At 40.2% G+C, this 15048-nt stretch overlaps 1 protein-coding gene across 7 annotated transcripts in view; it reads left to right on the top strand.

The window, feature by feature from the left end:
• The window catches only part of LOC136848877 (BTB/POZ domain-containing protein 6-B-like), a 309776-nt gene that overhangs the window by 137322 nt on the left and 157406 nt on the right, over positions 1-15048 (top strand). For all 7 annotated transcript variants that reach the window (XM_067121709.1, XM_067121737.1, XM_067121734.1 and 4 more), the window contains exon 3: positions 927-1066. In XM_067121709.1, coding sequence (XP_066977810.1) covers positions 927-1066 — 140 coding nt within the window. The remainder of the gene's footprint in view (positions 1-926; positions 1067-15048) is intronic.

The following is a 15048-nucleotide window of genomic DNA, read 5'->3' as shown; positions in this document are numbered from 1 at the left end:
GCACCTAGTGCTGGGCTTTAGCCAGGTCTAAACTGCCTTCCAACATGAATTTTTTATGGGAAGCATCATAGCTCCCCTAGTGTTTCATTATAAGAGTGCCCTTTCTCATTTGGTAGCAGGTTACAGGAGTCATGACTTTCCCTGCTTGCGAGGCAATCCTGTTTGTTGTGGGGACTGACCTCCCTCCAGAGTAGTAAGTCTCCTAGATATAAGGCAGTGGATTGTATATCCAGGGACAAATAGATTTTTTTTAATAATAATTGGTATTATCCTTAGGTATACAAACCTGAGCCTTTTGTATTCTTTCCCACCTCAGCCACTTCTCTCAGTCCCTGTAGCTAAAGGAAAAGTTAGAACAACAGTCAATGTGTGTGTGAGGGATACTCCCCACTCACTCCCCATCACCACCTGTTAACCAGGTCTGTTAACCACCTGGTTAACTACCTTGTTACCAAGTTCTGACTGGCTTTGAGTTTACACTGAAAGAAAGATACAGCTGTAAAAGGCTCTGGTTTGTATACCTAGGAAAAATACTACTGTAATTGTTATTCAAGATTTATAATTTGCAAAAAGCAGCTGTAGGTTGCCTCAGTTTCTAGAGTTACATGTGAATACAGTAGTGCTTTACTGTGACATTAGATAGCCATTGTTTTTTTTAGGCTTGGAAAGTTAAATGAGATAATACATACATTTATCATCTGTATAGAAAACAAAAATAAATATCTCTTTTAGAATAAATATTGTATTTGGTGAATTTAGTGGATGGGTATTCTAATATTGTATCTCCAAATTGGGCTCTAAAGTTGCTCTTCATTTGTATATGTTGCCTTAATTATCATAATGATTAACTTGATTTTATATTCAATTGCACTATTTAGATTCATAGAGAATTTAAAATTACTGTTCATCTTGATCTATTCTCCCAGACATTGCAAGCACACCGTCTCATCCTTGCCATGTCATCTCCTGTCTTTGAGGCAATGTTTTTTGGTGGAATGGCTGAAAAAGGTGACAAACCAGTTGAAATATTGGATGTTCAGCCACAAGCTTTTAAGGCCCTGTTGCAGTGAGTATTATTTTTGCAATTTTTTCCTACACAATTACAAACCTTTGGTCTTTACATATGATATTGCTTGCAAATGGGAGCTGGAACAGCCGTTAACTTTCAAAGAAGGTAGTTAGTTACCGACGGCAGGGGGCAAGCCCCACCCACTTGTCGGTCTGCACCCCAGTTGGCTCTCGGCTGCTGTCGTGTGAAGATGTCTGATACGCTCTCTGCCCAGGTGCCATTCGACTTTTTCTGTTGTTTATATGAGTGTTTGTTTGCTTTATGTATTAATAATGCAAACCCCTGATTTACATCAGCCTAAGGAGAGGAAACTGTGTGTTATGAGGCGCTGCCAAGGAATTAACAAATCCTGTAATCGGTTCCTTTCCTCAATGGAAATAGACCCTCATACTCTTTGTTTGTTGTGTGTGCTGAAAGCATAACTGCAACCAATCAGGCCCGTGCAGTGAGTGTCATGTCTGGCCATCTTAACTGTGGGTGCAGTTTGGCCAGAAAAAGAAGTGAGAGAGAGGAAAGTTTTCCCTTGTCTTCGGGGTGCAATACTACGCCAGTGACAAAAAGGATTCTCTCTCAATCCTTCTTGCCCCTGGCCATGCTTCCTCCTGCTGTTGCTACCCCTAAGGGAGCGGTTTCCCCTTCGCTGTCTCCTATTGCTTCATCAGTAGAGAGTTGGCGTGGGTGGGGGCAAAAAAAAAAAAAAGCAGTTGCCTGGTACAACTCTTCTCTGGCAGTCTCCATTTACATGGAGTGGGAGTTATCCCCCTTGGGGCGAAGGAAGAGTGCCTCCCATAACCCAACTTTTGTTTCAGGTGTTGTGGAGCCCGAGGGGCTTGGGGGCTATGACCTCCCTAGGCCTCCTGGGGGAGCTGAGTGTGGAGGGTTTGATATCCCACTTGAGGGCCTCCAAGACCCTTCCTGTGACTGCTGCTAAAGTGACTGTGACTATGTCTGTGGTCACAATATCCACTGGTTCGAGAGCCACCACTACGGCAGTGGTTCCTTTTGTCATGCCTCCAGTAGTGTGCTCTCAAGTGATTCCCTCGACATTGTTGCTTGGTGATGTCCTTCTCCACACCCTGTTGTCCAAGGCCTGCCGCGATCAGAAGAAGCAGTCAAAGAAGAGGGATCAGGAGTTATCATTGTCATCTTTTTGTTGTGTGCTTCCACCTCCTTCCCTTCTTCCAAAGCTAGCAAGTGGAGGAAGAAGAAGGCTGTCTCTCCCAACCTTAAGAAGTCCCATAGGGCTTCTGACAGCCAGCCTCCTTCCACGGAAAAGGCTGCAGGATATCTTGTTTGCACGGGAGCAACCGCTGCCTGGGGTTCCACAGACCCCCGGTGAACTGGTACCGATACAGGAATTCACCTTCCCAGGCCGGTAAGGGTCCCCACTCTACAGACCCAGGCCCGGCCCAACAGGAGAGAGTGAGTTCAGAGTGTGCAGGCACTCACTTGCTCCCTGCCCATTCCTGTACGTGTCAGGGTCCCGGAACGGTGATGCCGGCCTACCTGTCCGCTTACCTGGGAAAGGCAAAGGGAGGTTCCCCTCCCAGTGTTCTTCTACTGTAGAGGTCCTGCCTCTAAGGGCTGCCACTAACGTTCAGTTACACCTGCGCAGTTATGCCTGCATAGTCAGCCTGCACAGGCAAACCTCCACCACTGACGATACAGTCTTTTTCTTCAGTCCTGTGTAGCAGCCATGGCATCAACAGACAATGCTCTGGCTGTAATTGTCTTGCTGGTAGCATAAAAAAAAAGATCACAAACATCAGGTAAGATATCTAGTGAAAGAGTGGTTGAAAAAACTAATTCATTACTCCCATGTGAATTTGTTAAGAGTTTAAATTTGCCCCCAAGTACTTTCATAATGTTTATTGAATATTTTCATATAAGCAACTTATCAAATAATTACACACCTAACGTTTTTATCTCATGCGGCAACTTTTTTAAAAATTCACGATAGCACTTCTTATGTATTATGTTTAGTTGACAGGCCCCCCACTATCGGGGAACATGGTTAATAACCTAGCAGGTAAGCTAATTTGTTTCTGCTGCCTCTGGTACACATTTGCAGCAGCTTATTTTTCATTATTCTTTTGGTTGTCTTTCCAGTTTTTTTGGTGAAGTACAATTACTGTTTTGATTGCACAATAGGCTATTGATAGTTTATTATCACATTTTGAGTAGTTCTCTAGTCTTTTGTGAATTATGTCAGATTCTAGCAGTTCGAGTATTCGCTACTGCAGCGAAGGCTGTAAGACTAGCTCACAAAAGCTTGTTATGATCCTCTTCGATCTGCAGTAAATTTAGGAGGCAAGAGTGTAGCATTGAGAAAACTTGTAATGACTGTTCCTCATGGGATAGTGAACAATGGAAAATTCTGAAGTCTCACTTAGACAAATTAGAGAGAGATAGGAAGAGGAAAGTGGCTTGTAGAGCCAAGAGATGTTCTCTTAGTGTAGAAGCTATGCCTAAGCCTAGTTTACAGGTTAGTCCTGTTGCTATCCCTACTACCTGTATTCCTATTCTTACTGTTTCCCCTGTAACTTGCCCTCCTACTATTCAACCTTCTATTCCTTGCTTCCGACCCTAATGCCATTGCCAGTCTCGAATCCTGGTTTGATAAGAAAATTAACCTTGTAGCAAGTATGGTGGCAGAGTTAGGAGAGTCATTTTAGGCAATAATGGATAAAGTGTTCTAGGATAAAGTGACTAGTGAGAGTGCAGTGCCTCCATGGAGGAGGTGGCTATCTGTCCCGCTGGTTCTCCTAGACCAAAGTCTCTGTCCTGCTCCCCTAAACCTGGGAGAAGACATACTGAGAAGCTAAGGGTGGCCAGTGGAGTTTGCTCATGGGTAGTCGCCCCCTCAGTTGCTCTTATTGCAAAGTCCCAGGGGTTGGCAGACAGCCATTGGAACAGCATGTCTTTGGATGTGCATCATTTATCCTCGAGCTCTTCCGACAACTACAGCGTGGACAGGAGGTTCCACAAACAGTTCCTAGACTCTTCATGACCACTTAAGCACCCTTCCAAGGATGTTGGTCACCTGTTAAGTGGTATAAGTCTACAAGCAGTCCCCAGCCTTGTAGTTATGCTGTAGACCATTCTCTCTCTGCCTCTGTCCATCAGCATCCACTTCTGTCTACATGGGACAGTCCAGAGGCATTCTCTCCTGAGCACTCAGTGGTTGAGTGCCCACACCTGGCTCCCTAGCGCCCAGTGACAGCTCGTGAGCACTTGGTGTCTGCTCCCAAGCGTCAGGCGTCACTTCCCAAGCTCCTGGTGCTTGCTCCCAGGTGCCCATCTCCTCTTTCGTTTGGTCAGAGACTGCGGTCTCCTTCAGTTAGACCTACAGCATCATCTCCTTCGCCTTTGGACCATAACGAGCCTACTGTGGCTCTTAATAAGTAGCAGTTAGCCCAAGTTATGGAGTTGTTAAAGAAAGCTCCCACCGCTCCCAAGACTTCTCAGGATGATTTCCTGTCTGTGGTCTCTTCTAGAGAGGAAGAGCTTGACCAAGAACCTACACCTCCTTCAGCTTATGCTGTTTTACTGCAGTACCTTTTGGCAAATTATCCCACATTTTTTGCCCCAGCTGCCCAGTCATCACCTGCATCGACCTTTTTAATGAGGAATCAACCAGACAACAGAACAAGACTTCCCAAGATGGTACTTTCTTCTTCTTCTAAGAAGTCTTTCAAGGAGATGGGAGACTGGCTTTCGGCCAAAAGGGAGCAAGGCAAAATGTCTTTTGCGTTTCCTCCCTCTTGTTTAATCTGCAGGAGATACTTAGTGACCGGAGAAGCTCCTTCTTTGAGAGTCGCTGCCTCCTCCCAAGGGAACTTCTCTGGTCTCATCGAATCTTCTCACCGTTCTGCATTTTCGTCAGTGAAGTTAATGTTTTCCTCAGCAGAACTAGATCATTTAGTGAAAAACATTTTTAAGGTCTTCAAGGGTTCTGTCCTGTGCCGACAAAGCCATTAGAGATGGCTCCTAGAGCTTTCCACTCTGTTTACATTTGGAGTACTAAAGAAAAGAGAGCTGTGGTGCTCCTTTACTTCTAAGGGAGTTACACAAACTCAGAAGTCAGCCCTGATGTTCTCGTCGCTAGACCAGCATCATCTCTTCCCGCAGGGCACAGTCGAGGGAATTGCGTCAGATTTACAGAAGAAATCTAAGCAAGACTTTTTGCCCAGTCATTTAAGCGTTCCAAGGATTTGACTGCCTTGCAAAACTAGCACTTCATCACCCCTCCAACAACTGCCCTTTTGTGTAAGTAGATGTAGAGCCCCATTCAGGACCCATGCCAATGTCCAATTGACAGCCAAGTCTGTTAAGAAGAGCTCTGTCAAGACAGTACTTTAAAAGTGAGAAGGAAGTCCTTCATGCACCTGTAGGAGCCAGACTTCTAAAGTTTTGGGAGAAGTGGCTAATACGAGGAGTGGAGCCTTGGCCATCAAAGTTTTGAAGGAGGGCTACATCATCCTGTTCCTGGAGAGCCCCCCCATTAGTCACTTCTCCCATCACATTAACAGCATACTTGATAGGCTCTGAGAGACATTCTGCCCTTTTGAAGGAAGTATCATCTCTCATTCAGAAAAGGGCCATAGAGGAAGTCAAGGAAACCAACACAGAGGTATCGAAGGCATCAGGGGTTGGAGATCAGTCCTCGATGTAAGCACCCTCAATCATTTTGTTCTGAAGACAAAATTCAAAATTGAGAAGAGTCATTCACCCCTTTCATCGATTCACCAAGGCAACTGGATGATAACCTTAGACATGCAGGACGCTTACTTCCACAATCCTATAATCCTATCCATCCAGTTTCCAGGAAATATCTAAGGTTCGTCTTCCAGGACAAGGTTTATCAGTTTTGGGCCCTTTGCTTTGGCATTTCTATGGCCTCTCAAGTGTTGCTCGAGTCCTCGCTCCTCTCTCAAAATGGCTCCATTTAGTATGGATCAATATCAGCTTTATTTGGATGACTGGCTGCTTCAGTCCCTGTTGAAGAAAAAGTGCATGAAGGACGTACACAAGATTCTACTTCTTACCCAGGAACTGGGCCCTCTTATCAGTCTTCAAAAGTCTTAGTTTTCCCCATTGCAAGAAATCCTCTATTTGGGGATGACACTGAATTCTTGGATTTTTTTTATCTTTTCCACCTCCTAAGAGAATTTTAGCTGTCTCCAGACGATCCAGAGTTTTTTAGCCCTTTCGTCTTGCTCAGTTCAACAGTTCTGTGTGAAGGCCAACTGGGACAGGAAAACACAGCCGGACACTTACATGCTTCTAATCGCCCTGGAGATCAAATCAGACCTGCAGTGGTGGCTGTCAGAAGGGAAGTCCCTTCAACCTCTGAGCCCCAACCTAGACTTTTACTCCGACACCTTGGACTTAGGTGGGGAGTCCTTCTGGGGAATCAGGAAGTATCCAGTACATGAACCCCAGATCAGCAAAGCCTACATTTAAGACTTTGAAGGCCTAGCTGAAAGCAGTTCAGCTAGGCCTTCAGAGTTTTTCGTCCATGGTCCACAACAAGACAGTAGTAGTACATGCAGACGATACTGTACCATGGCCTTAGCATATATCCACAAATAAGCAGGACCCATTCCTTTTCTCTCTGCCAGGCAGCAAGAGAGCTGCTTCCGTGAGCAGAAAATCAAGTGACTCTGGTCACCCGATTTATCCAGGGAAAGTTGAATGTGTTGGTGGACAAGCTGAGCCATCAGAAGCAGGTCCTTCCCACAGAGTGGATCCTGGATCCCATGGTTTGTCTAGATCTTTGGAAGACTCGTTTGCCACCTCCAAGAACCATCGACTTCCTCTATTTTGCTCTCCAGTCCCAGATCCTCTTGCATGGGCAACAGAAACCATGCTGCAAGATTGGTCCAACCTGGACTTCTACACCTTCCCACCATCATGGTCAAAGCGGTGTTAAACAAGTTCCAGACACTACAATGCAACTATGAACCTCATAGCCCTGTTTTGGTCCCTGAGGGAGTGGTTTCCAGACCTTCTTCAACTATTGGTAGATTACCCAAGACTCCTTCCCCAAAAACCATCTTTACTCAGACAATCCCATTTCAGAAGACACCCCCCTCGAAGTAGGTTCCTTCACGTGGTGAGGGGGTAAGGGGCCCTGGCTTTTCTTCTTCATTCTTACATAGAATAAGAGCCCGGGCCCTGACGGATCACCTACAAACCTTTAGATTTAAATGGCGTGGATATTTTCACTTTCGTACAAATTTCTTGGACCTGGTAAATAGGAAAAGGTATCATAGCTGGGATTGGGTTTATATCCGAAGCTAAATAGTGAGAACCGTGGCAGGACCATCAACTGCCCGATAATGTTCGGACCTGAGTTTTCAGGCGGAACTATTCTACGGGACTAGACCACGGATTCCAGGGGGGTCTAGTTCTGGGAATAGGACTCTCGGCATTCTGTCCGGTTTACCCATAATGTGATTAGGGTGGGGATGATTGTATTCTAGTAATGCTCTCGGTCCTATCAAGCGGGTTGGCTTACGCTTGAGCCACTCTAATCATGTTGTGCCATCCCCTTTGGGGTAGGGTAGGGATGCAGACATTTGGGAGTCGGTTCTCACTTGTGCCATTAGTGGAGGAATGAACTCCATGAAAGGCTGATGATATCTTTTTAAGGTTTTCAGGTTTATTTATTTTTATTTTTTTATTTATTTATTTTTTTTTTTTTTTTCTTTCCTTCAACCTCTATGATAAGTAGTGTCAAAGATTTAAGTACCCCTGGACCCTCTGATGGCATTGTTCCGGCACTGATGACGACCTCTGCTCCAGCACAGAGCAAATCTAGCATGGAAATGGACAATTCTCAGGATAATCCAAATAATCCAAACCAGAGTGGTATTAGAACCTTAATACCCTATAGAACTCCCAAAAAGAGTAAATATCGACATGATCCAACCTTGACTCACTTCGACTCCCTCTTTGGGAGTGGAAGTTGGTCAAGGTTTCTAACCATGGAAGCTGACCAAAATATTTCAGCCCTAAAACTAGAGAATTATTTATTAAATAGACATCCAACGACAGACATGTCGTTTAGACAAATAAAGGAAAAAACTTGGCTAATAGAAGCCACAACAAAAAGTCAGTCCGAGGACTATTTGTCTCTAAAAAATATAGACAGTATTAACATTAAAGTAAAAAAACATGATACTATGAACAGCATTCAGGGTACCATTGTACTTCCTGAAAACAATAACGAACCAGTCGATAAGAAAATGCTATTGGACTCTCTCAAAAAAAGATACCCAAATGTCCAAGATTGTGAGGTATATGCTCTATCAAGTAAGAACAACAATAGACAAACGTTAAAAATAGCAAAAATAAAATTTGAGGGTGAAGATCTACCTCAAAAAATAAAAATATTAGGCCAAAATAGAGAGTTAAGACCCTATGTCCCAAAACCACTGCAATGTCAAAATTGCAGTAAGTATGGGCACACACACAAAAATTGTAGAAATGAACCGGTATGCGCTTATTGTGGATCTACTGAACACACCACGCAGTGGAAGTGCAGTGAACCCAAGTGTGTAAACTGTGGGCAAAATCATCATGCAAGATCCAAAGAATGCATGTATTACATATACAATACGGAATTAAAGATACTACAAGAACGAACAGGGATGTCTATAAGAGAGGCTAAGCTAGAATTAAAAGTAAGAGGAATTCAGGATCCGTCTAAGAAACACACGTATTCTTCAATAACAAGAGCAGAAAAGGAAGCAAAAACGGAAACAGATAGAAGTAACAGAGCACAGAAAAGTAAGTCTCAAAAAAAAATTAATAATTTAGAAATAAAAAATAAAATAGAGAATAAAGAAACAGGTACAAATGAGATGGAAAATATTTTATCCAATTCATTTGAAATATTAATGCAAATAGACACACAGGAAGATGCTGCTACTAAAGTGACAGAAGAGGGTAGAGATAGACTGGAAATTAAAGATAAAAAAAGGCCTTTGGAGAGAACACCACCCAAAACGAAGAAACCAACTATTATTAGAGAAACATCAGTTAAACCAAAGATAAAGGAGATGAAAAAGGAACAGAAACAAAAACAAACTAAGAATATACCTTTGTCTCCTAAAATAATTATAGAACCTATGAAGGCAAATGTCGAGAAGACTGAAGAAGTGAAAGAGAATCATACCATAGATGATAATGATTATGTCAAGGGAGAAGAGATTACTCCTTCTCCAGTAATTGGAACAAGAGCAAATGAAAAGAGAAATACACATGATAATACTTGTGGATGTAATGATTGTTTCATTGAATTATGCAATAACAACAAAAGCGTAACAAAAGATGGTTTAACAAACATTATAAGAAATTTTATGAAATATAGAAAAAGAAAACACAGATTTGAGTAACCATGAAAAGGGTGCATGTGCATTGAGCACTTAGTCTATTATAAGGAAAAACAGATGAATGTCGTGAGTAAATTATTAGAAAAATTCCAAATTGATAATACAAAAAAAGAGAGTAAAACCCGACCGCTATAAAAAATATTTTCAATAGTTATATTATACAATGGAACGTAAATGGTCTACAGACCAGATTACACCTAGGAGAAATACAACGGTTATTAAAAGAATATGAACCAATGATATTATGTTTGCAACATGTCAACAAAACAATATTAACGATAGGTAAATATACCTTAGTATCTGCATCAAGAGAGGAAGAGGAAATTTAGGTACTGCTATATATGTACATAACAAAGTATGTTATGACAAAGTACCTGTAAAATTTACTGATCTGCAAACGTCGAGTATTAGAATACGAATAAAAACGATAATTATGTAATTCATAATTTGTACAATCAACCTAATAAAAATTATGACGTTGACAAAATCAAAGAATTACTTAATAATACTAAGGAACCAACGTTAATAGTAGGTGATTTTAATGCCCACAACCCAATGTGGGACTGTAATTGTACAGAATCAAATAGAGCAGGAATTAAAATAGAGGAATTCATAGATTCATATGACATGTGCTGTATAAATGATGACGAAATCAGCACATATTTTTCTGAAAACACATGGAACATATTCCTCAATTGACCTAACTCTATGTACAGCAGACATAGTAGACAGATTGGACTGGAATACGGTAGATGACTTGCATACAAGTGATCATTTCCCCATATTAATTTCTTTATTACAAAATAACCCCACCAAACATGCCCTCGATATAACATTTATAAAGCAGATTGGGAACAATATGAATTCCACACCAGGAATATCCCACCATTTGAATATTTGAAAGACCATAATGAAACTAATGAATTTCTTGTTGATTTCATTACAAATGCTGCTGATAAAGCAATACCAAAATCCAAATCTCATCCGACAAAAAACACAAAGTCCCATGGTGGTCTGAAAAACTAGCAGAATTAATAAAAATAAAACACCAAATTGGAAGACGACTGAATAATTTGAATAGAAAATTCAGTAAATTAAACAAAATGTTACCAATATTAGAAGGAACCTTACAAAAACTGACTATATTATTATTAGAAATTGATACATTAAAACCTCTGTATAATAAAATATCTGCAAAGTTTAAAAGAGAAGTAATACAAGGAAGAATCATTTCATGGAAAAAATATGTATCAGATCTCTCTAAAAATACTCCCATACAAAAATATGGGAAAAATTCAGGAAAATAAATGGTACCCATGTTAAACCACCTAGACATGCCATAATAAAAGATGGGAAAAGAATACTTGATCCTAAAGAAATTAGTAATGTAATAGGTGAAAATTTAGCAAAAGTAAGTAGCAACAAAAATTTAGATGAGCATTTCTGCACAAAGAAAAATAATATAGAATTAATAACAATAAATTTTGAAACAGTAGAAGATATATATTATAATAGAAAATTTAGTATGGAAGAGCTAGAATTTGCTCTGTTGAACAGCAATAAATCTGCCCCTGGAGGTGACAATATTTGTTTTGAAATGATATGCCATTTAGCACCTTTGGCAAAGACATACTTGTTAGAGTTTTATAACCACTTATGGCTTAGAAATTTATTTCCTGATGAATGGCGTAAAGCTATAATTATTCCAATCCCCAAACCTGGAAAAGATCCCAGTAATGTAAGCAATTACAGACCATTTTCTTTAACAAGTTGTTTGTGCAAATTACTAGAGAAAATGGTAAATGCTCGACTAACATGGCACATAATGAGAAAATAAAATTTTAAGTCCCACTCAGTTCGGGTCACAGTGTAACAGATCTACATTAGATTCTCTCTGTAACCTAGAAGACCATATACGAGAGGTTTTGAACGAAAAGCAAATTACTGTAGCTGTCTTTTTGACATTGAAAAAGCATACGACACTACATGGAGGTATGCTATATTAAAAACTTTACAAAACAACAACATATGTGGACATTTACCTAGGTTTATACAAAACTTTTGACAAATCGCAGTTTTCAGGTGAGAATTGATGATGTTCTGTCTAGAACATTTCCTCTAGAAAATGGTGTTCCACAGGGAAGCGTCCTTAGTGGCACACTGTTTACTTTAGCAATTAATGATATCAGTAAAAATCTACCTACTGGTATTAAAAGTAACCTGTATATGGATGATTTTGCCATATATTATTCAGCCTCTCAAATAAAACATGCAGAACGAATCATTAATAAAAGCATAGTAAAAATAGATGAATGGGCTTTATCTGTAGGCTTTAAATTTTCCATAGATAAAACTCAAGCAATCATGTTTTATAAAAACAAAAATGGAAAAAAGGAGAAGAAATAGACTTAAAAATCAGAAATCATAGTATACCAATTGGCCAAACAGCAAAATTTTTAGGATTAGTATTTGATACTCACCTGAACTGGAAAGCCCACATAACATACATGAAATCAAAATGTAAAAGAGCATTAAACCTAATTAAAAACTGTCGAACACTACTTGGGAGCCGATAGACATACCCTTACTTTATTGTATAAAGCAACAGTGCTGTCTATTGTTGATTATGGAAGTGAAATATATGGCTCGGCATCAGACGCAATGCTGAAAACGGTAGACCCAATTCATAATGAGGGTCTTAGAATATGTTCAGGAGCTTTTTCGATCATCACCAACATCTTCTTTACAAGTTGAATGTGGTGAACTACCTCTGTCTCTCCATAGAGAGCTAGTAACGATGAAGAGTGCTCTGAGAGTTCAGACAAGTGATTCTCCAACCAAAAATTATTTGGATTAAGAGATGTGTTTATAAACAATCATCCACCTTCTTTCCCAATTAGGGCTAGAAGATTGTTTGAGTCGCTAAATATGTATATACAATTACCTGTAATGTTAAAAATGCCTCCTCCTTGGACAATGAATAAAGTGAGAATTTGTACACACTTGAAATATTTATAAAAAAATCATTCATATACTCCAGAATACCAAAGACAACATGCAGTAGAGCATATAATCCGAAAAGGTCCACATTACGCAATATACACTGACGGATCTAAATCACAATACGGAGTGGGATATGCTGGTATCCCAAAACAAAACGTATCAGTTCTCTCTCTAGACAAAGCCTCTGTATTTACAGCTGAGTTATGTGCAATAGTATTTGCCATAAAAATAATTAGAGAAGTCTCATATAATAATTTTGTAATTTATAGCGACTCCAGAAGTGCTATAGAAGCTATTCAAAGCTATAATCCCAAAATAATATTGTACAACATATAAAGTTCTCACTCCATAAATTGTATAATAAGGGAAAAAATATTGAAATATGTTGGATCCCTGCCCATGTAGGGATTATTAAGGAAATGAAGAGGCTGATAAAGCAGCTAAAGAAGCGGTCCACATGACAAGAACAAATGTAGACATCCCTATCAGTGACTATACAAAATATATAAAAACAGTCATTGTGAAAAAAATGGCAAAATATATGGAACTTAAGAACCTGAAAATAATAAATTAAAACAGATAAAATCCAGTGTTGGAAAATGGAATTCTGTCATATCAAAGAGAGAGACAAGCACAAGTGATTCTGACACGTCTTCGAATAGGCCATACTGTTTGACACATGGACACTTAATGAACAGTCCATGTGGCCCTCTTCCCAAATGCCCAGATTGCAATGTGCTGATAACAGTTAAGCATATACTGTGTGAATGTCCAAAATATAACCTGCAGCGATTATCAAATTTTGGAAATAGACCGATAGAAGAAATTTTGTCAGAATCTTCAACGTTCTCAATAGCATCCATTTTAATGTTCATGAGAAGCTGCAAATTAATTGGAAAAATATAAGAAAAAAACAATCAATCAGTATAATGAATTTTAAAACAAGTAAATTTTATTATTTTACTTAATTTATTTTAAATTTTAATATACCTTTTTAGTGAGTATGTATGGAAGCATGAGTTTAAATGTATTTATTGTGTGAGTGTGTTCCAGTATGAAAGTGTATGCCTTTTTACAGCTTTTAATTTCATTTTCATTTATCATCATTGACAAGTGACCTATTAGGCCCCAGTGCTAGGCTTCTAGCCTAGACTTGTCATTCCATCCTAATCCTTCTGGGCCAGCCCTATGAGAGCTGATGGTCAGCTCAGTGGTCTGGTTAAACTATTTTAATAATAATAATAATTCAGAAGACACCACCAAGGGTTGTCTGCTCTTGCTTCAGACTGTCCGTAAGCTTGTCAGAGCGAAAGGTTCTTCAAGGGGAGCTGCAGAGGCTATTGCACTATGCAGGCGAAAATCTTCTAGCCTTATCTACCAGCCCAAGTGGTCAGTCTTCCATCGGTGGTGCCACGACCACGTCTCATCTTCTGAGACCTGACACACAAGACATTCTTCCTCTTTGCGTTATCTACAGCTATGCCACGACCACGTCTCATCTTCTGAGACCTGACACACAAGACATTCTTCCTCTTTGCGTTATCTACAGCTAAACTCATTAGTGAGATTCAAGCCATTGATAAAAGGGTAGGTTTTTCCCAAGGAGATGCAGTTTGCTCCTTCACCCTAGGCTTTTTGGCCAAGAACGAGGACCCGCCCAAGCCCTGGCCTCGTCATTTACCCTTAAGAATTTAATGGATGTTCTCAGCCATGACAAAGAAGAAAGACAACTTTGTCCAGTCAGAACTCTTAGATACTGTCTGAAAAGGACAGAAAAGATTGGGGGCCCATCCAGTAACCTCTGCTGTTCAGTTAAGAACCCTTCTCGTCCTCTCTCAAAGAACGCCTTGTCATTCTTCCTGAGAGATTTGATTTCAGAGGCACATGCCCAGATCCAAGAGGATGTTTTACCAAATTTTAAAGTGAAAACTCATGAGATCAGAGCAGTGTCAGCTATCCCTGACTTCCATTATTCAGTCAGCCTACTGGAAGTACAGATCTATTTTTGCATCTCACTGTCTGAAGGAAGTGGAAACAGTGTTTGATAATTGCAGTACCTTGGGACCGTTATCGGTGGCTGGCATGGTATTGGGTGAGGAATTATAGGAAGCACTCTTTTTCTCCTAATATCTTTTTGCCTTGGTGCACGGTTTTTGATTTATGTAACTGTTTTCAGAGTAGGTGACAGCGTTGTCTGGTTTTTAATATTGGTACTGCGCCTAGGGCAAGGGCACCTTATGTATGCTTTGCTAGCAATCAGGCCTTTCCTCTGCTGTAAAGCTCCCATTTAAGTAGGGGCAACCCACGGCTCAACAGCCATACCACTACGGGTTAAGTTGAGCACCAACCAGGGCCAGTATTCACATGCTGTAGTGCTCTTACCAGGTAAGGAAACAACAAACATTGCATTCAGTGCTGGCAAATTTTCTATTTCAAAGTCATTACCATGCCTTAATGTTTTGCAGTAGAATATATCCAAGTATCCCACCTCCATTCAATGTGGGATTGAGCTGTGTAATTACTTTTTAAGTTACTTATAGGAAAATGACATTTTCATAATAAAATAAAATTTCA

Source organism: Macrobrachium rosenbergii, chromosome 2 (assembly GCF_040412425.1).
Source record: "Macrobrachium rosenbergii isolate ZJJX-2024 chromosome 2, ASM4041242v1, whole genome shotgun sequence".
Lineage (NCBI taxonomy): Eukaryota > Metazoa > Arthropoda > Malacostraca > Decapoda > Palaemonidae > Macrobrachium > Macrobrachium rosenbergii.
The sequence above is the reverse complement of the archived record's forward strand: the minus strand, read 5'-3'. Positions and strand labels throughout refer to the sequence as shown.